Source organism: Erpetoichthys calabaricus, chromosome 5 (genome assembly GCF_900747795.2).
Source record: "Erpetoichthys calabaricus chromosome 5, fErpCal1.3, whole genome shotgun sequence".
Taxonomy (NCBI): Eukaryota; Metazoa; Chordata; class Cladistia; order Polypteriformes; family Polypteridae; genus Erpetoichthys; species Erpetoichthys calabaricus.
The window spans coordinates 32,182,311-32,204,474 of NC_041398.2; the positions used below are offsets into that span (position 1 = coordinate 32,182,311).

At 42.2% G+C, this 22,164-nt stretch overlaps 1 protein-coding gene across 1 annotated transcript in view; it reads right to left on the bottom strand.

The window, feature by feature from the left end:
* Window positions 1-12,206: 12,206 nt before the first annotated feature.
* The window catches only part of LOC114644671 (sodium- and chloride-dependent GABA transporter 2-like), a 45,676-nt gene continuing 35,718 nt past the window's right edge, over window positions 12,207-22,164 (bottom strand). Inside the window, exons 11-14 of the mRNA XM_028792708.2 lie at window positions 20,359-20,461; window positions 12,861-12,961; window positions 12,553-12,723; window positions 12,207-12,432 (exon numbers count right to left, since the gene is read on the bottom strand). Coding sequence (XP_028648541.2) covers window positions 12,307-12,432; window positions 12,553-12,723; window positions 12,861-12,961; window positions 20,359-20,461 — 501 coding nt within the window. The 3' untranslated portion in view covers window positions 12,207-12,306. The remainder of the gene's footprint in view (window positions 12,433-12,552; window positions 12,724-12,860; window positions 12,962-20,358; window positions 20,462-22,164) is intronic.

Below are 22,164 nucleotides of genomic sequence, written 5' to 3' on the forward strand. Positions count from 1 at the left end.
CTTTTTCATATGACTGTACAGTAACGCTGTACACCATTTCACATGCAATGTCACTAAACAGCTAGTCATTAAACTAATAGTGTATGAACTAATATGTTCATGTACTGTATGTATGAAGTATAATGTGTACAATTGAAGATGTGAGTTCCAAAATCTGCTAATTACACCTTTTGGTAAAATTTAGTGAACACGTGATTGTGACTTTTCATGCAGTTGGTATTGCGCCGAAAATATGTTTGAGCTTCAAAACCTGCTAATTGCAACAGTGTAGCGCTATAGTTTTAGGGATTTAGTTTCAAAATCTGCTTACGGACCCAGATTTTCCTATTTATCTCCAAAATTTATCTTTTGTACTTAGCTGATTTTGGAACTGAGCTCTTCAATTGTGCATGTATATTTCATGCTATGTATGTATGTGTTTTATTGTGTGTCAGCGAATGTGTGTGTGTTGTCTTTTTATTGTTATTGTATTTGTAGCTGCTGGTTTAATAAGGCAGGATCAAGCACGGGTCAAACGCGTGCCAAAAAGAAATCTCTCCCCAAAAAAGGTTTGTTTTTAAAACGTTTAATGAAAGTTCAAAGCAAACAGTCCACAACAGAACAGAGAAAAGTTGTAACACACGTAGAATTAAAAAAAAGGCAAAAAAAGTAAAAATGTTTCTTCTTGTTAAACTTCATTTATTTCTATACTTAAGGATCTCAATGTTTTATTTCACAGTCAGTACATTCTAAATGTACGGCTCTGCACATTCAACTGAGCATGTGAAGGCCTGGTTTGAAACTTTGTGCCCTCCATGATTTACTTACAGCAAGACAGTAGTCAGTGGGACAAGAAATAGTTAGAATATACGAATTCAATTCAGCTTGGGGGTGTTATAAGAACCTCCCATATGCTATGCACTAATTTATGGGCAAACATTTAATATAGTTTAAATAACTAGCAAATGACTCTTACAGTATTACTGTCACTATTCTGAGGAGACAAGCAAGAAAGAATTAAATTCTATTGTGTACATTTGACAAGAAACTAGAACTTGAACCATTCGACAGTTAATGTCGGTTTGTGAATATTAGCTGTTGCTGTTTTGCTGTTTTCTTAAGTTGATGTTTTTTGTTCTTTATTACTGCTTTGCATGCAATAGACAGACTAGAATGGTTTGTTTTCAAAGCACATTGTTAAAGGTTTGTAATAAAATCTGAGACAAATGGAAATATCGAACAGCCCCGGGGCCAGAGAGATTAGCTGAAGAGCCAAAGGGTGGCCATGAGTCAGACACGTTTTCAAATGTTAATGGCTGACATTCATTGGAGTTTGGTTTCCTAGCTTCTCTTTGTGTTTTGCAAATAATGGGCCTGTAGCAGTGGGCCAAAAACAGATTTGAATCCTGCTTAGCTTGGCAGAGGTGTTGCTCAGTCCTAGTTTGGTTGTTTCCTTTTAACTGAGGCTGCTGGGTAAAGTAACACTGAACAACGTGGAGCGATGGGTGAGTGAGTGCAGATGTGTGTGTGGGGGTCTCTGTTGCTGCATTGCACTTGATGCTGCCAGAATAGGCGCTGAAGACTTACAGTACACCGTGACACTAAAAGGAAAGCAGGTTCAAAAATTGTAAGTGAATGTGGGTTTTCTTATGAATGTGACAGGTGGAGGTGTAGCCTTTTATCAAGGCCTAGTCCCGCCATTCCGTCATTGTTGCTGGAATTGGCTCTGGCATATCATGACACTGAATGGAAGGCAAGTTCAAAAAGTGGATTGTTGCATAGACAGATAAGTGTGGCCTGGGCAGAGGTAACCTTACGTCCAATATAAGTTCTTACATTGCACTTGGTGCTGCTGGGATAGACTCTAGCGCCAATATGACTCTTAAAAGCAAAAAGTGGAAAGATGGATGGAGAGGCGGCTCTGGATCTCTGCCTGAGTGAAGCAGGAAATATGGCTGTCAGTCAAGTGCTGTTAGGTGTGGCCTTGATGTTTAGATGGACGTTTAAGTAAGTGTGGGTGGGTGAGGGAACCTTTTGACAGACTCCTGTCATCAATCCATTGGAAAAATGTACTGCTCAAAGGTTGATCTTTGATGGATTAACAGAGATTCTCATTTTCATTTCATTTAAGTATTAACTTTGTCACACGTGGTTCTCTTAAGATTCCTTAGATTAAAGGAGACACAACTAGGGTGAAAGGAGTCAAAGTTGACCTTTTGGTTTTAGAAAAGCATTCTGTGAGATCTCTTTGTAGTCTTGTTTCAATTTTATTTTTGCTTTGCACCCTCCCCCATCATAACCTAACGTCTACGCGGAAAGTCCAAATGCTTTAGATTCATCAATAAATTTGATTTCCGGTTTTCGACAGATTTTGATATTTTAGGGTCCTCTGATAACGAAAACATTGATACTGTATCTTAATGATGGGTGTGTGTCTGTGTGTCACAGTTTTTGGAGGACAAATGGCTGGATGGAAAAATACCAAACTTGAAAATTAAGCCTGTTATGAGACGACGATGTGCTGATAAGTTTTTGAGCCAAATCTTGTAAGAGAAAGAGGCACTCTAGAGGAACCCTCACATACCGTAATTCTGCCATTAATTTGGAATTCTTCTCGTCAATTGCTACTGTAATGACATATTTTCTGATCAGAAAGATCAGCATCAGAGCAGTAAATAATTACTGAAATGTTATACAATAATTTGGGTGATTTGGTTCCAAGGGTGCAAAGCCTATCGACACTCACGTCCAAATATTTTACATTCTTGGCTGATGCTTTTATCCAAGGTGACTTACAACATTTCAGATACAGTTGGCTCCATTTCTTTTTGTCTTTCCAATGGGAGCACAGACAGGTGAAGCAGCTTACAGAACAGTGTCATCACATATGGCCAATTTCCAGATAGCCTGCCCTTGAGAAATAAACAGCCTGAAGTTCAGTAGTTGGTGGTCATTTGGAAGCCACGTTCTTAAAAGATGGAACCTCCGTTGAAGAAGCAGCTGTATTTGTGGGGTGCATTTTTTGCTTTTATTATCAAATATCTGTCTGATTATGATCTCATATCTAGGTATATTGCTGGGATATGTTATTTAAACAAATTTCATGTACTTTTTTCAATGGGTCATTAATAGGTTTTAACAGGTTAATAATCTGTCTAGTCATTGAATCATTTTCACTTATTCAAAAAACAGCCAAGGACTGCTCAGGTGTGGCCACACGTTCTTGCTGCTGTGTAGTTTGAATCATTAATATACAGAAGATCAAATCCAGTGCCTGAACTTTGAACGTATTATAATTTATGCAGATAACTGACCAGCTTCACAGATAAATAAACATCTCAGTACCCAGACTTATCAATGCTGTGCTGAGGTTTATTACTGCAGGAGAAACTCTGGTGTAGTTTGTATGTAATGATGTCAAAGGTCAATATGTGTGTTCAGATCAAAGCCCAGAATGCATTAGTGCTTCTCAAGCTTTATTTCTCCAAGGTCACTCAGTGAGCTATGAAAAAATATGTGACCCCCCCCCCCCCCCTTCCTCCAAATACCTCCCACTCCCACACACACCCCATTTATGCTGTTTTTCATTTGCTGCACTCTTGACAAAGCTGCTTCTTTTTGAACTTACTGTACTTTTATTAACTAAATGCTATTTGCTAATAGTGCTGCTACACTGCCTGTATTTTTAAAAGCGTAATATAAAAATTAATAGCCATTTCCAGAATGGCCTATGTGTTTTTATGAAATAAAAGCTATTCTTAGTAGTGCCTGAATACTGTATCTTAATCATAACATAAAATGAGTTGGCATTTTTTGAAGGATAAATAAAAATCAGTAATTACGAAAATGTAGAATTTCTCAGAGCTAATATTTTTATAACAAAGGCTACTTGCTTGTCTTAAGTTTTACTTTTTACATTTTACATAAAATAATTACATACTTGTGAAAATAGGTGGCACAGTGGTAGTGCTGCTGCCTTGCAGTAAGGAGATCTGGGTTCACTTCCTGGGTCCTTCCTGCGTGGAGTCTGCATGTTCTCCCCGTGTCTGTGTGGGTTTCCTCCCACAGTCCAAAGACATGCAGGTTAGGTGGACAATCCTAAATTGTCCCTAGTGTGTGCTTGGTGTGTGTGTGTGTGTGTGCTCTGTGGTGGGCTGGCACCCTGCCAGGGGTTTGTTTCCTGCCTTGCGCTCTGGGATTGGCTCTAGCAGACCCCCTGTGACCCTGTGTTAGGATATAGTGGGTTGGAAAATGACTGACTGACTTCTGAAAATAAATAAGTGTTTTTTAAAATGCAAAATTAATTCTTGTCACCTTTTTAGGCACAAGATTTTTTGTACATTTTGTTTTTTTCTTTGTAAATTATTCTTTTTTCTTTGTAATTAATCTTCGTGATTTTTAAAGAGCTGATATTACTTTCAGTTTTTTATTCTCTCTTCATCTTTTTGTTTTTGCTTTACTGAAGTTTTTATATTTCTTTTAATTTGTGTTTGTAGGCCAAATCCTACTTTTAGTTTGTGGAGAAGCCGTACTGAAGTCCAGGTCTCAATTAAAACCTGAGACTTGATTTGGGAGGCAAGGCTTTCATTTTAGCATTGTGTGTCAGGAAAGCAAAACACTGTAGAGGTCTTGTTGGTGGGTTTTTGTTTAATTGCCTCAAAATGTGAGTTGTGATTTGATATCTCTCTACGATATAAAAAAATCTTTCAAAGCAATGGGACTTGTTAGGAGACTAGAATTATTGAAATATATTTTTTCAAGACCTGCGAGACGAGAACATTGCCATGATATTTTTAAAAGTCACGCCCTCCTACAAACCATTTTCAGACAAGACCACGGTCCTCTCACCTCTCAGTCTTGTGAATGCTTTTGTCAGACACGCTTCCTGCACTCTCAGCTCTTATAAATTTCAACGTTTTGCTCACTTTAAGGTCCCAATTAAACAAGACGTATTATGTCCAAATCTTATTGAAGAATTTCATCACGAAGGGTTATCAACAGAATAAAATGACTACAGAGGCAATCCTAGCACAGAGAAAAGGTGAAGTCAAATGAATTAACATGAAAATTGTCAATCGGTTACACATCAGATTAGTTAAATGTGTATCAATAGACTATGCTGAAACAGTTTTGTGGTGATGGTGCGGAAGATGAAAACATCAACTTACAATATCCTGAAGAATATCTACAACCGTTAACAACGTCCGGTCTTCCAAATTACTGGGGAAAGAAGGATGTATCCAAGAAAGGTAATGTAGTACATCTTCTGTAGATAACATTAGACACCGAAGGAGATCTTGATATGCCATTTGTATTAAAATGTTAATAGTTTCCCATTAGAATAGCTTTTGCAAAGACAATTAACAAATCTCAGAGCGTAGCGCTGGCCAGGGGGTGGGTGAGTGAAGCGAGCAGGAGGCAAATCCTTTAGTCATCCTAATAATTCTTTCAGTTCCTATTGTCTATTTATGATTTTTAAGAATTATGTAATGTTAGCTACAAAAAGTAATTATCTGTGTTTCCCTCTTCTGCTCTGGATGAACATACCTCCTGACATCTGTCATTGCAATGTATAACTTGATTAAAATGGTTTACTGTAATTTACCATCCTCGATGTAAAGTAATTATAAATAATGAATTGTGTTCACAGAGTTTCCACAAAAACACATTGTATATTTTTGTCAGTCTGTGTTTTCTTTTATTTCTTACCTGAGCACTTACAGTATAGTCAGAGAGGAGAAATGTGTTCTTCTACACTAATGTATTCCCTCCCTTCATTTTTACTTTCCACACACACACATTATGCAGTGGTATACTGTATAACAATCCCCATACTTTCCAGTGCCTCATGAATAGCCAATGACCTACAGTTCTTTAGTCACTGACAAAATATATGTACTTTTATAAAGTATAGTTCGCCATTGGTGCCCCATTCTCTTCACAGGTGAGAGAAGGTTCACCCTGAGCACATGTGACAGACGTGAAAGAGCCAGGAGATGCCATGGTGAACTACAACATCATCTAACATGACCAGTTTGGAGGTGGGTCAGTGATGGTATAGAGAAGCATATCCTTGGACGGTCTCAAAATCCTCCACGTGCTAGGCAATGTTACCCTGACTGTGGATGAAATCATCAGAGCCGTTGTCAGACCTTACGCTGTTGCAGTGGGCCCTAGGTTCCTCCTGATGCAGGACAATGCCCATTACGTATCGGTGCATCTGACGCTGCCAAGTAGTGCCACAGACTGTTGAGGAGCTCATTGATGCCCTGGTCCAGGTCTGAGAGGAGATCCCCCAGGACACCATCCATAGTCTCATCAGATGTATGCCCTGACGTTGTCAGGAGAGTATACAGGCATGTGGGGGGCCATGTGATCACTACTGAGTCACATTTATGCAAGCAGGGTCAGCCTATGGCAAAATGGCAACCTTCAACAGTATTTGTGGGGTGTGATGCCCGGGGCGCATACAGCCGCCCTATCCCTGACATAGACAGGCAGAATACGATTTTACCACACAGCACTCTGTTTATTTACAGTCCAGCACACAATACTCACAGGGCAAAGCACAACACAGACCCTTTACCGCCAGTCCTTCCCCCTCCTCTCCACATCAAGAGCTTCATCCTCTTCCTCCCGACTCAGGCCATTGAGTGGTGGTGACTGGCTCCTTTTATAAGGCACCCGGAAGGACTCCAGGTGTCCAAGGAGCTTCTTCCGGCAGCACTTCTGGGTGTGGCAGAAGTGCTGCCAAATGGGGCCCTGCAAATGTCCATGTGCCCCCTGGTGATGGCCACTGGGCCCAACAGGTGGAAACCAAGGTGGCTACCCTCTGTTGGTCTTCAAAAACCATTTCAGCCACGTTGCACATCCATCCATGCTGTCCTTCCATTATGGCTTCTCACAGAAACTGTAAGAAATGGTAGTTGGGATGCCAGTCCATCCTCCGTGGCATTCACAAAATATAAAAATGAACTACTGCACGTGCAAAGCTACTAGGGATGGCGTTCATTATTGAAAGGTGCAAAGTGTAGTAAAACAAGGGTTTTTGTTTTTGATAAAACCCTGGCAGTTTAATAAGGATAACAGGTTAGATCCCAAGGTCTACAGTCTGGTGGCATGTTTGGTGAAAGTCTCAAAGTGTGTGTCTCATCTGTAGAACAAACCCAGTCCTCCAGCCACCCCTTAATCACAGTCTGATGGTGAAACTGTGTGTGGCGCTTGCAACTTTACTTTGTTTTGTGTCATTCTGTGTCACTCTCCTTCCCTCCAGAGAGTGTCATTTTAGAAGAAAGTGGGGTAAGGTGTCCAAAAACTGACAAGTCAATCTGGTTATCAGGGGATTTAGAGAACATCCCCACAGGCCCTCAGTGTGCCCTCCTTATTTTACTCAGACAGTTGACCAAGTTTTTGACTTTTGAGATCAAATTAAAAATAGGCATTTAATCGTACTATTTCAGGGCATCAAGTAAATACATCCAATCATTTGTAATTTACTGCCTTCTTCTCCTCCTCACCCATCAGTGACTTTACACCACAAATAACAACACAGGCTTGACAACAGCAGCTCTACAGCTGGCACTGCGGACAGGTACTGAGAAGAGGTTTTTGTTCCACTCATTATACAGTATATCCACTTTCCAATAGGTGTAATGAGAGCTGCTGGTCTGGCATTTGTTGGTCCCCCCTTTTCTAGAATGGCTAGCCACTGCTGACTGAGGCAGAGTCAGGATGATCTAACTACTGGAGCCTGCAGAAAAGAACAATGAAATTCAATGAGAATGGTGTTGGGTCAAGTTGCTTTTAGCTTTCTTACTGTAGATAGATAGATAGATAGATAGATAGATAGATAGATAGATAGATAGATAGATAGATAGATAGATAGATAGATAGATAGATAGATAGATAGATAGATAGATACATACATACATACATACATACATACATACATACATACATACATACATACAGTCGCCCTAACCCCGACACAAGCAGGCATGACACAAATTGCCACACAGCACACAATTCATTTCAATGGGGAAACGCTTTTGTCTTGTTTCCCCAACAGCAACACCATGCAAACACAGCACCAAAGCACAGCCCTTTTCTTCTCTTTCTCTCTCTCTCAATTCTTCCACCTCCTCTCCTCCTGGAAATCTTTGTCCACCTCCTTCTGACTCTGGCCCCTCAAATGGAGTGGTGTGGCTCTTTTTATTCAGCCACTGGAGTTCTCCAACTGGCTTATTAGTATTACCTGTGTGGTGGTCCGTGGTGCCACAGCTTCCCAGGAGGGCTGACCTCTAGCGTCTCAGGGGAGATAGTGCCTTGCAGATGCTCTCTCCCCAGGTCCTTTCATCCAGCTGGCGTCCTGGACGGGTAATGGCTGAGGCCACCCGTCAGAATAGATAGATAGATAGATAGATAGATAGATAGATAGATAGATAGATAGATAGATAGATAGATAGATAGATAGATAGATAGATAGATAGATAGATAGATAGATAGATAGATAGATAGATAGATAGCACTGTATTGTTCCCCAGTAGGTTCTATAATTGTTTTTACTTATAAATCTTTCATAAAATAATTGAATGTGACAATCTGTAACATCTTTAGCTAACAAATTGATTTTAATGGACTTAACTGCCTCTTCTCATTTGTCCATTTGCTGTTACTGATGGCACATTCACTTCATTCATTAAAATGATGCCTCACAATCTTGATAAGTGATGTGACTAAAAGAATTTCCAGGAGTCCTGCAGGGCTCACCTTACTGCAGGATACTAAATAAGGCCAGTTGAGAAGGCCCGGTTCACCTCAACAAGTGTAGGTGATGAGCATCAGTGTGGTCAGTGTGTCCAGTGCCTTAATTTTAATGGGAGTGTTGACTGCTGTGTCACACACCAGTGAGCCTTTAAGCTATTAACCCTTAACTACTTGCACTGGTGTATTTTCTATACCAATATCAGTTATTTTTGTCCAACATCCTTTTGAACCTACTGACAGCATCCACCATCACTCCTTAGCTTGATTCACTACAAGCACCGTGTTGCAATGGTCTCCCTCCAATGTGCTCCCAGCCGGTTTTATAAGTGGATGCACAGTCACAAGTTCCATAAGGTGCATTTGGTACACCACACGGTAACTTACATATATATGACGACAATGAGTGTTCTTCTTCCAATGTCTTTTCAACAACTGAAGTGAAATGTGATCCACGTGCAAATCCTGCAGTGCATGAAAGTGTGACTTGTGACAAATGAGCTCTGGAGAAGTGGATTAGGTTTATTTTCAGATAGTCATAGACTGTGTCATACTATTCAGTAATATGGTATTAAATTACATTAACAACATGTACAATTTCGCCCTGCGGTGGGCTGGCGCCCTGCCCAGTGTTTGTTTCCTGCCTTGCACCCTGTGTTGGCTGGGATTGGCTCCAGCAGACCCCCGTGACCCTGTAGTTAGGATATAGCGGGTTGTATAATGGATGAATGGATGTACAATTTAAAATTATTGCAATATTTTACATTACAACCTTACAGCGTGCATATAAATAGCCATTTTAATACTGGTGCATAAGGTACACTGCACGAGTACGTATGAGATGAGTTAAGGGTTAAACAGTCCGAGCAATGAAAGTGGCACCAGCATGCAAATCAACTTAAGAGAAGATCTGATGAGAACAGAGCCAAACGTGACCAGGACCCACCTGCTGAGATCCACGAAATGGAGTTGCAAGAGTCAGAGAGTTGGCCCACAAGATACTGTTAAATAGACAATAATAAGTTAGTAATAATTACGATGCTGTGAAGGCAAGAAGAGTACAGAAGTAACATTGACAGTTTTAAAATGATGTTTTCTTACAATACATTTACTACTGTGGTCCCATTTAAAGTTTGTTCCTACTGGTTTCCATCGAGCCTAATAAAATAAGCAATTCCACTTAATGGAAAGATTGGATGAAATGTATTCTTGTTTGAATCTAAAAGAAAATATATTGTCAGGCTTGACATATAGATAGAGAAGGCTGCCACCTCAGTAGACTCTTTCAAACATGTGTCATTAGGGTAGCATGGAGGCACAGGGACTACCACCACTTCTTCATAAACTCGGTGGTCGTGGATTCAAATCACACAGCCATGCTCTCCTTGTGCCTGCAGGAGTTCTTTCTCTTGGTACTCCAGTTTTCTCCCATATCCTTAAAGACATGAAGGTTAAGTTAACGGCTGGTCCTAAACTGGCCCCATTTGTGTACCGTATATGCTCAGTGAAGGGCTGGTGCACAGGATCCGGAGTTGATTCTTGTCTTTTTCCAGGTACTAGTTGACCCACCATGACCATTAATTGAATTAAGATTTCAAATTATTAATCCATATCTCTCTGTTATAAAAGAAAATGTTGAGACGAGATGAGACTATTGCCAAGAGATTTTTTGAAGTCCCACCCTCCTCTCAACCATTTATGGTTAATGACCCACGCCTACAGTCCTCTCACCTCTCATTCATGTGAATGCTTTTGTCAGACTCAGTTCCTGCGCTCTCAGCTCTTATAAATTTTTACGTTTTCCTCACTTTAAGTTCCCAATAAAAGAAGACGTATTATGTCCAAATCTTATTGAAGAATTTCATCACGAAGAAACGATGAAGTCAAATAAATTAATGCAAAAATCGTCGATTGGTTACATGGCAAATTGGTTAAATGCGTATCAATATACTATGCTGAAACAGTTGGTGGTGATTGTGCAGAAGACGAAAACATCAACTTGCAATATCCCGAAGAATATCTACAACCGTTAACACCGTCTGGTCTTCCACCGGCTAAATTACTGTTGAAAGAAGGATGTATCGTAATGGTATTGTGTAATTTATGTATGAGTGATGGGCTATGCAATGGAACAAGATTAGTTGTATTCAAAGTTGGTCGAACAATTCTGACATGTAAAATTTTAACAGGCGACAAGAAAGGTAATGTAGTTCATCTTCTGCAGATAACATTAGACACCAAAGCAGATCTTGATATGCCATTCGTATTAAAATGTTTACAGTTTCCCGTTAGAATAGCTTTTGCTATGACAATTAACAAATCACAGGGACAAACATTTGAAAAAGTCGGTTTATTTATTAGAGAGAAAGAAACGATATTCACTCACGGGCAGTTATACTGTACGTTACGTTGTCACGATGTAACTCCAAACACAGAATCAAAATTCAATGCGATATTGATGAAAAGTTAATTCCAAATATTGTTTTTACTGAAGTTTTACAGTAAAAGTGTAACTTTAAAAAGTATTTGCACGTTAATTTCAAAGCCAAACAGAATGAAAACATATAATGCAACGAATACCTCTAACACAACATGAAACATAATTTTCTTTCAATTTATTACGTTTTACTATTTTTTACTATGGTTAGTTACTTGCTGTAATGTAGCCTTTTATTGGCTAACTAAATAGATTACAAATGCAAGCTTTCGAGGCAGCTAAGGCCCCTTCATCACGCAAGGGCCTGATGAAGGGGCCTTAGCTGCCTCGAAAGCTTGCATTTGTAATCTATTTAGTTAGCCAATTAAAAGTGTCATTTCACCCTCCTCTCTCCTGTATCAATCTATGGCTAACACGGTACAACACTCTACTGCTATTGCTGTAATGTAAAATGGTTAGGCCTATTATGCATATGTAACAATTCCCATGAAAATAACAATCTGTTAAAATTGTTCATTCGCTTCAACATACACGAGCAGCAGAGCCGCGAAGTGATTAGTGTGAAGGGTTGTCGAGCGAAGTGAGCAGGGGGCAGAGCACCCTAGTAACTCAAATAATATGTCCACCAATTATAAATAGATAGATAGATAGATAGATAGATAGATAGATAGATAGATAGATAGATAGATAGATAGATAATGTAATATGAAAATACAAACATACTGTATCAACATTTATTTCATAATTCAGTTCTTTAGGCACCTAACAATTGTAGTCTAGGTAAACACAATTTCAAGACCATTAAACTAAAGTCTGCAACAGATAGAGAAGAGGACAACCCTCAGACAATAAAAAAATAAAGGAAAATAAAAGCGAAAGTCTATCTGACAAGGTGATAATGTGATCAGAATGTTCTGCTGTTGAGATTTGTTTCTTTCTGTTTCATTAAGTACTTAAAGCAGGCCATAATGTGCATTTTATACTATTTAATTTGAACTTGAAATTGTTCCTGTGCGCTGTGGGATCATCCCTTTCCATTCATTCCTTGGTCTTTCCTGCATATTATAGAAAGCCAGCATCTCCCTTCGAGCACTTGGTTATAACCTTCAGCTGCAAAAATGTAAATGTTACCTGTTAGTAACATTTGTAATTTTATTTTCCCTTGATTTGTGGGCTGTTCTGTCACCATCCATTTTGACTCGTATTTTATTCTTGCTTTGCTGAAGTCTGGATTCACAAAGTGAGTGGAAGCGCTGCAGATGAGACACATAAAAGATACACACTTGAGATCAAGTCGCATAAAGTGTTTGTTTGATCATTCCGTCCGTCTGGATTTGTTTTTTGGCACTAGACAACATTTTTCTCGTGCTTACCTCACAAAGCGTTCCTTTGGCCCAAAAAAGTCTGAAAAGCATCCAAAGTGGCATGAAAATAATGGAGGACAGACAGAAGAGCCATCCCAGCACATACCCCCATGTTGGATATACGTAGGTGTTGTTGTACTTTAATGGGGTGTAATCCACCAGAGAGAATATAAAAGTGCACTGGGAATACAGAAAGACAGGAGGACAAAAGGAAAGAATGTCAGGCTGCAATGTCTCTTCACTTACTGACTGACTGATTGTCTTATGTTCTAAAATATATTGAAACATTTGCATATACTATAAAATAAAGGCATTACAATGCAAATGACAGGTGTGAAGAAACTCCAGCAGCATTTAATGAAGTATCCAGGGTGATAGCCTATCATGTCTTCAATGTTGTCAAAGAAACGATCAGCGCCTGAAAAGAAAAGGGTAAGGACAGCAGTCAGAGTGAGGGGACAGCAGTAATTAAGATGGCAGTGGAGCCCATTGGATAAACTCCACACGTGTCAAGCTGTGTTCTCTGAAGTGGATGAATATAATAAGCTTCATTATAGGTAGTTTAGACTGATGCAAATGGAAATGGTGAGAATAACCTCCTCACCTGTGCACTTAAGTGAGGTTCGCCTGCATCACAAATTACCCAGGAACTGCTCGGCCACACGCACACCACACCCCCTCACTAAGCCGCGAGTGCAGCGATTATTTATTTTAAAAAGTGGCCTTTTGACATGAGCTGTGGACCTGCTACACCACACAGTACTGGTGGGATTTGGATTCTGGCCTTCCTTTGTTTCCATGGTGTGTGTGCTCTATAGTGTGACATTCAGGGTGTACTGAAAAACAATGGTGGCCTGAGCGCTCCATTTAAAGTGGATAGAGGGATGAGATGGGGTTGCTCCTTGTCTGGCATGTTGTTCGTCCTGGCTATAGAACCCCTGCTGATAAAATTAAGGAGAGTAGCAGGTGGATTGTATGTCTATGTGTGAGAAGTGGCTTTAAATATCTTGGCATATGTAGATGATCTCATAGTAGAAGTTGCAAAGCAACAAGATGTAGGTGGGCTGGTATCTGCGCTTGATGAGTTCCAGAAGGAATCCTCAGTGAAAGTAAACTGGGCCAAGAGCTCTGCAGTACTATCGGGAAACTGGATGGGTCCTTTTCCTTCGTTGCCATCTGGACTGAAATGGACAAGAGATGGTACATCTAGGGGGCATAAACAGTGACTATAAGAATTGGGAGGAAGCTGCAGAAATTGTCAGAAATCGACTACAATGCTGGAGATGCTAACTCTCCCAACTGTCATATAAAGGGTGGACACTAATCATAAACGACTTCGTTGCATCTGCTCTTTGGCATAGGTTGGCATGATTGGATCCTACACCTGACTTGATTACTGAAGTGCAAAGGGAGTTGATTCGCTTTTTTTTTTTTTTGGAATGGAAAACATTGTCTGAATTTATACTTGCCCAGAAGTGAAGGACTTGCGGACATTTGTAGCAGGAAAAATGCTTTCAGACTACAAACTCTGCAAAAACCGCTCTATGGTCATATGGCTGTGTCCTGTGGAAGCCATTAGTGTGTGCCCTCCTGCGCCAAATAGGCAACCTGAAATTGCACAGAGAACCTTTCTTAACTGACATTTTTTCCTTCTCCATTGGAAATGTTTCATATTTTTACTGATTTACCAAATTTACCAAATTGTCATGTTGAGGAAAGTTCTTTAAATTTATATTTAGAATTGCCAGTCATCTCTAACTTGGCAGTAGAGTCAACATCTCTGAGGCAACATCTTCTATGTGCCAGTATTTTACAGATAAAACATTTGATTCAACCACAGCTATCGAGTTGGCTGAGTGCAGAGGAGGTGGCTCCAGCTTTTGGTCTGTGCTTTTTGTGCTCGGCAGAAAGGTTTCTGTGTGTCCAAGTTTGATACCAGTCCCAACTATACAGATACCCTGATACACCATGGAGGGATAAACTGGGAGGGGAGAAGTGTGTCTGCCCCATTTGGGACTGTTTGTACAGGCCACCATTGAATAAGAGAACTGGTGATATGCAATGGAGAATTGTACACAGGATCGTGGTAGTTAGTCCTTTTTTTGTCTTTAATTAACTCCAACATCTCAGAGATGCTAACAAAGAGAAACGGTTTTTCACTGTTTTCTTAACTGTTTCAGAGTTCAACCTCTTTTATCTGTACCTGGCAGTATCTTTAGTAATTTAGATGTTTTTTTATTTTTTAATGATCAGGTTTTTACCTATGGTATATTGCAGAAAAAGAATGTTGGCAGGTTAGCAGTTAGGGTTAGGGTAAGGGTAAGCGTGCCATCTATGTCACAAGGAAGGAAAAGATTAAGAGTGATAGCTAGTATGACTTGGTGGGTTTCTTTAGGGCACAATTAAAAATAAGAATGTTCTTAGATTACACATTTTATAAGGTGACCCACAATTTGCAAACTTTTACAGAACAGTGGTGTGTAAACAATGCAATCTGTAAAATTGTTAACGAGGATTGTGTTTTACGTTTGTAAATGATTACTATTAAGGTATATTATGCACTATTTACCCCTCCTCGAACCGCCACCTTATCGTGGTAGAGGGGTTTGCGTGTCCCAATGATCCTAGGAGCTCTGTTGTCCGGGGCTTTATGCCCCTGGTAGGGCCACCCAAGGCAAACTGGTCCTAGGTGAGGGATGAGACAAAGTGCGGTTCAACAGACCTCTTATGACGAATAAAAAATTTGGACGGCGTTTTCCCTCGCCCAGACGCGGGTCACCGGGGCCCCCCTCTGGAGCCAGGCCTGGAGGTGGGGCTCGTTGGCGAGTGCCTGGTGGCCGGGCTTGCACCCATGGGTCTCGGCCGGGCACAGCCCGAAGAGGCAACGTGGGTCCCCCTTCCCATGGGCTCACCACCTATGGGAGGGGCCAAGGAGGTCGGGTGCAGTGTGAGTTGGGTGGTGGCCGAAGGCGTGGACCTTGACGGTCTGATCCTCGGCTACAGAAGCTGGCCCTTGGGACGTGGAATGTCATCTCTCTGAAGGGGAAGGAGCCTGAGCTTGTGCGTGAGGTTGAGAGGTTCCGGCTAGATATAGTTGGGCTCACCTCAATGCACAGCTTGGACTCTGGAACCAATCTCCTTGAGAGGGGCTGGACTCTCTACCACTCTGGAGTTGCCCCCGGTGAGAGGTGCCGAGCGGGTGTGGGTATACTTATTGCCCCCCGACTTGGAGCCTGTACATTGGGGTTTACCCCGGTAGACGAGAGGGTAGCCTCCCTCCGCCTTCGGGTGGGGGGACGGGTCCTAATTGTTGTTTGTGCGTATGCACCGAACAGCAGTTCAGAGTACCCACCCTTTTTGGAGTCCCTAGAGGGTGTGCTAGAGGGCATACCTTCTGGGGACTCCCTCGTACTGCTGGGGGACTTCAATGCTCACGTGGGCAATGACAGTGAGACCTGGAAGGGCGTGATTGGGAGGAATGGCCCCCCCGATCAGAACCCAAGTGGTGTTTTGTTATTGGACTTCTGTGCTCGTCACGGATTGTCCATAATAAACAAACACCATGTTCAAGCATAGGGGTGTTCATATGTGCACTTGGCACCAGGACACCCTAGGCCTCAGTTCGATGATCGACTTTGTGGTCGTGTTGTCGGACTTGCGGCCACATGTCTTGGACACTCGGGTGAAGAGAGGGGCGGAGCTATCAACTGATCACCACCTGGTGGTGAGTTGGCTTCGATGGTGGGGGAGGATGCCGGTCAGGCCTGGTAGGCCCAAACGTGTTGTGAGGGTCTGCTGGGAACGTCTGGCAGAGCCCCCTGTCAGAAGTAGCTTCAACTCCCACCTCCGGCAGAACTTCGACCATGTCCCGAGGGAGGTGGGGGACATTGAGTCCGAATGGGCCATGTTCCGTGCCTCTATTGTTGAGGCAGCTGACCGGAGCTGTGGCCGTAAGGTGGTCGGTGCCTGTCGTGGCGGCAATCCCCGAACCCGTTGGTGGACACCGGCTGTGAGGGATGCCGTCAAGCTGAAGAAGGAGTCCTACCGGTTCCTTTTGTCCTGTGGAACTCTGGAGGCAGCTAATAGGTACCGGCAGGCCAAGCGGAATGCAGCTTCGGTGGTTGCTGAGGCAAAAACTCGGGCACGGGAGGAGTTTGGGGAGGCCATGGAGAGCGACTTTTGGACGGCTTCGAGGAGATTCTGGTCCACCGTCCGGCGTCTCAGGAGGGGGAAGCAGTGCAGTGTCAACACTGTATATGGTGGTGATGGTGTGCTGCTGACCTCGACTTGGGACGTTGTGAGTCGGTGGGGGGAGTACTTCGAAGACCTCCTCAATCCCAATAACATGCCTTCCAATGAGGAAGCAGAGCCTGGGGACTCGGAGGTGGGCTTCCCCATCTCTTTGACTGAGGTCACCGAGGTGGTCAAAAAACTCCTTGGTGGCAGGGCCCCGGGGGTGAATGAGATACGCCCGGAGTTCCTCAAGGCTCTGGATGTTGTAGGGCTGTCTTGGTTGACACGTCTCTGCAACATCGCATGGACATCAGGGACAGTGCCTCTGGATTGGCAGACCGGGGTGGTGGTCCCCCTCTTTAAGAAGGGGGACCGGAGGGTGTGTTCCAACTACAGAGGGATCACACTCCTCAGCCTCCCTGGAAAAGTCTATTCGGGGGTTCTGGAGAGGAGGGTCCGTCGGATAGTCGAACCTCGGATTCAGGAGGAACAGTGTGGTTTTCGTCCTGGTCGCGGAACAGTGGACCAGCTCTACACCCTTAGCAGAGTCCTGGAGGGTGCATGGGAGTTTGCCCAACCAGTCTACATGTGTTTTGTGGACTTGGAAAAGGCGTTCGACCGTGTTCCTCGGGGGTTCCTGTGGGGGGTACTCCGGGAGTATGGAGTACCGGACCCCCTGATAAGGGCGGTTCGGTCCCTGTACAACCGGTGTCAGAGCTTGGTCCGCATTGCCGGCAGTAAGTCGAACCCGTTTCCAGTGAGAGTTGGACTCCGCCAGGGCTGCCCTTTGTCACCGATTCTGTTCATAACTTTTATAAACAGAATTTCTAGGCGCAGCCAGGGCGTTGAGGGGTTCCGGTTTGGTGGGCTCAGGATTGGGTCACTGTTTTTTGCAGATGATGTTGTCCTGTTTGCTTCATCAGGCCGTGATCTTCAGCTCTCTCTGGATCGGTTCGCAGCTGAGTGTGAAGCGGCTGGGATGGGAATCAGCACCTCCAAATCCAGCCGGAGAAGGGTGGAGTGCCCTCTCAGGGTTGGGAGCGAGATCCTGCCTCAAGTGGAGGAGTTCAAGTATCTCGGGGTCTTGTTCACGAGTGAGGGAAGAATGGAGCGTGAGATCGACAGGCGGATCAGTGCGGCGTCCGCAGTGATGCGGGCTCTGCATTGGTCTGTCGTGTTGAAAAAGGAGCTGAGCCATAAGGCAAAGCTTTCAATTTACCGGTCGATCTATGTTCCTACCCTCACCTATGGTCATGAGCTATGGGTAGTGACCGAAAGAACGAGATCGCGAATACAAGCGGCTGAAATGAGTTTCCTCCGCAGGGTGTCTGGGCTCTCCCTTAAAGATAGGGTGAGAAGCTCAGTCATCCGGGAGGGGCTCAGAGTAGAGCCGCTGCTCCTCCGCATCGAGAGGAGTCAGATGAGGTGGCTCGGGCATCTGATCAGGATGCCTCCTGGACGCCTCCCTGGGGAGGTGTTCCGGGCACGTCCAACCGGGAGGAGGCCCCGGGGAAGACCCAGGACACGCTGGAGGGACTATGTCTCCCGGCTGGCCTGGGAACGCCTCGGGATTCTCCCGGAAGAGCTAGAAGAAGTGGCCGGGGAGAGGGAAGTCTGGGCATCTCTGCTCAAGCTGCTGCCCCCGCGACCCGACCTCGGATAAGTGGGAGACAATGGATGGATTGATGGATGTACTATTTATTTTTTATGTTCCTTGTGTTCTGTTGATGGAAACACTGCAAATGGGTCCACTCTGATGGCACTACTACTGGGACCACCCTACACCCTAATCTTCAGATGGAAGAGGGGGTGCCAGCAGAGGTGCACTGATTGTGTTGGAGTTATGCCTTGGCTAAGGTTTACTTTGTTTTTCTTTTTCTATTTTATTTTGATTTATTTGAAGTAGTATCTTCTCTTATTTATATATCTCTCCTATACTGTATAAGTGTGCATTATTATTTTTATTTTATTTTTTTATTCTTTATTTTTTTCTAAATTTAATTTGTTTTCTACTTCTTTAACATCATGTAAAGCAATCTGAGATACATCCTTTGTCAGAAAATGTGCTATCACCAAATACCAAAAATACAGAAATAAATGCTGTTATTGCTAACGTGTCATGTGTTTATATAATTTTATTAATACTGCTATGTTTTTGTTTAATTTAGTATCTATGTGTAATGCATTGTTCTTTTATGTCCCTTGTGCTTTGTGGGTGCTGTCCAAAATGGTGGGGCATTATGACATCACCATTTCCAGGATGTTCCTCTTAGTATTTAAGAGCCAAGAATGAGGATCTCAGGAATGGCGTGTTGAAGTTTATCGGACCTTATTGGTTGGTACATTTTGTGTTTTTTTAGTGATTAATTTTCTTTTATTCTGGTTATTGGATTTCAGCTTCAGATTGCGTTTTGGGATTTGGTCACATGGATTGCCTTTCAGGTAACTAATTTTTCCTCTTTTTGAACTTTTGTTTTGTTATATAGTATGTTTTACTCTTAAATGTTCCATTTTGTAGTCTCTTTCTCAAGGTAAAGGACTTTTATATTCTTCCTTTTCCTTTTAGGGGAATTATGAGATTTTTTGGGACATTTAAAGTATTTTGAAGCCAAATCCCTTTTCAAGTTTCTGTAGACAGAAGCAGGCCAGTAGAATTTTGGGGTGAAGCTGCCTGGGGTTGAGGTCTATTCTGTGTAGGGAAAGTGTGGCCTAGGTTGGGGTGAGGGTGACTTTTTTCAGTGGTCTTCCACCCTTTTCACTATGTCTGAGACTCCACATCATAACAAGGATGTTGTGGACTGCAGTTTTTATAAGAACATATATTAATTTTCTGGTTGTAGTGGATTGCGTTGCTTTTTCTTCGGATTCTGAGTGTTGGATAATAGATTAGGCTTGTTAGCCTTCAGTTGCTTTTTTCCTGTTTACCATTTTTTTTTTTTTTTTTTAGTTTACATAAATTCTTTATTAATTGTTAAGATTTATCATTCATCCTGTCTCTCAAGTCAGAGGTTTTACTATTTACCCTCTCTTTTGAAAGATATTTTTGCACATTTTGACCATTTGGAGTGTTTTTGAACTTTCTAAGCCAGTTCCTTTTCAGGCCTTTGCAGGGTGAAGCCAATTTGTAGAATTTGGGATCAGGCTGCCTGGGGTGAGGCCTGTATCATAGCAGGCCAGTGAAGGTGCTGGTCTGATTTCTATCTCTTTTAAGAGACCTTTGATCTTTTTCACCATTTTTCTGCCACCTATTGATAATGCCAATGGTGATACTGTAGAACAATGCTGAGGAGATCCCCTCTCAACACCTGAAGGCAGATACTTTACTTAAAGAAAGGGCCATTGAGGGATGGGAAATGGTTTAAATACCTCCTAGGTTAGGAGGAGTCACATACATAAAATACATAATTTATTTAGCAAAACAAATTCCCTCTGGATATTAGTAGTCAGAATCTTTACTAGGAGAGAGTGACAGAGTGAGGAGAGCACCCATGGATAGTTAGCCAGAGATTAGAATACCTTCTAAAACTAAAACAGTAAAAATATAAATTTATAGGAGGAACAATTGCTTTTCAACTTGCTCACCATATATCCAGCCAATGCCAATGGACTGGAAGATTGCGATAAACAGAAAGCAGGTCCCACTGCATCCATAGTAGTCGATGATCTGGAAAATGTATATCCCACCCTGCAAAAGAAAATAAGGGAATTTTAATTATTACATTTTAATGATTAAGTGAAATGAGAATTATATTTTGATGTATTTACTTTCATTTGGCAGCATGCTAGCTCAGAGGTTTGTATCACTGACTCACAGACCTAGAGACGTGGGTTCAGTCTCTCATCAGGTTTAATGTATCTAGGCTAGGCCCTCCGAGATGGTTCATTGACAGCTCTTAGCTGGCACAGTTTGTATGACTATCTTTGTGTGTTCTCTGATGAACCTGTGTCCCATCCAAGGTTGATTCTTGATTTTTTGACTTGTGTTGCTATAATAGAATCTAATTTACCATAGATATATTAGTAGAAGGATTGATAGGTACAGTAGTTGACAGTCTTCTTCAGGTATATTTGCATTTTGATATAAAAAGGCCTCTAGTCCTGAAAAATGAAAGGGCCTGAGGGGGAATGGAGTCACATGCCTTAGTCCAAGGTGCATGGTCTTAAAATAACAGAAGTGAGACAAGAGTTAGTGGTGAGCTGGGCCATGGATGGAAGAGCAAAGGGATTCAGTGCTAATCTTCTTCCAAGGTGCAGATTTCTTGCAGAATGTATCAGGGTTTCCTTCAGGATATCCCTGTATTTTCCTACATTTCTCTTATGCTCTATCCTTAAAAGTTATCCCTATCAGCATAATGCTGCCACCTTCATGCTTCATGGCAGGTACGTGCTTTGATAATGTGCAGTGTACAAATGTGAGATTTATTCTGATGGCCATAAACTCAGTTTTGGTCTCACTAGACCATAGATCTTTTTTACCAGATAACTTCAGAGTCTCTCATTTGCCATCTGGCAAACACTAACCGAGATATGTGTTTGTTTTATTTAACAGTGGCTTTCTCTTTGCCACTCTCTAATTAGGATATGACTAGTGAAGCACCCAGGCCATAATTGTTGTCTACACTATCTCTCCAATCTTTGTCACTGTTAGGAACTTCTTTAGAATTGCTTCTCTTGCTGGTTCAAATCCCATAAACACCAGAAGTGTCTTCTCCATTGGGCCCTTAACCTGCAATTGCTTCGTCCTGGGTATGATGTTAATCTGCATCTAGCCCTGCAAGCAGGTCCCCCAACTTGCAGGGAAAACTCTGGGTTTGGTAGTAGAATTGGCACTCCAGGCACCATAAAATAACTTTACACTGCTCCAGTGTGGCGCTGAGGTGTCACTTGCTGCACTTGGGTCACAATCCAGGTGATACGTCGTATGGAGGGTGTGACAACGCGCTGTAACCAGCGCCTACTCCCAACCCTTCACCCTCTCCTCTCTCTCCTTCACTTGTCACCTTCAGTTTTAGTGAACAGTCTCCTCTAGGCAGATTTATACCTGTGTCATACCCTTTTCATATTTTAATGATTAATTTAACTGGATATTCAGTGATTTGGATATTTTCTTGTCTTGTGCTTTTCAATCAGTTTTCTCTGAGTTTCTTTTACCGTTCTTTTGTCTTTATTGAGTAGGTGAGGACACCATACTGACGCACCACAAGTTGTCAATGACAATCGATTCAAAGCACAGAGAGGTGCTCTCTATTAAACTAATGACTGGATGTCTAAAACAAAATGGTGATGATTTAGGTGTGCCATGTTAAAGGGCAGTTACAACTTATGAAATACATTGCTTTGTTTTATATTTGTAATTGATTTAAATCACAGCTGTTTTAATTTTGCCAT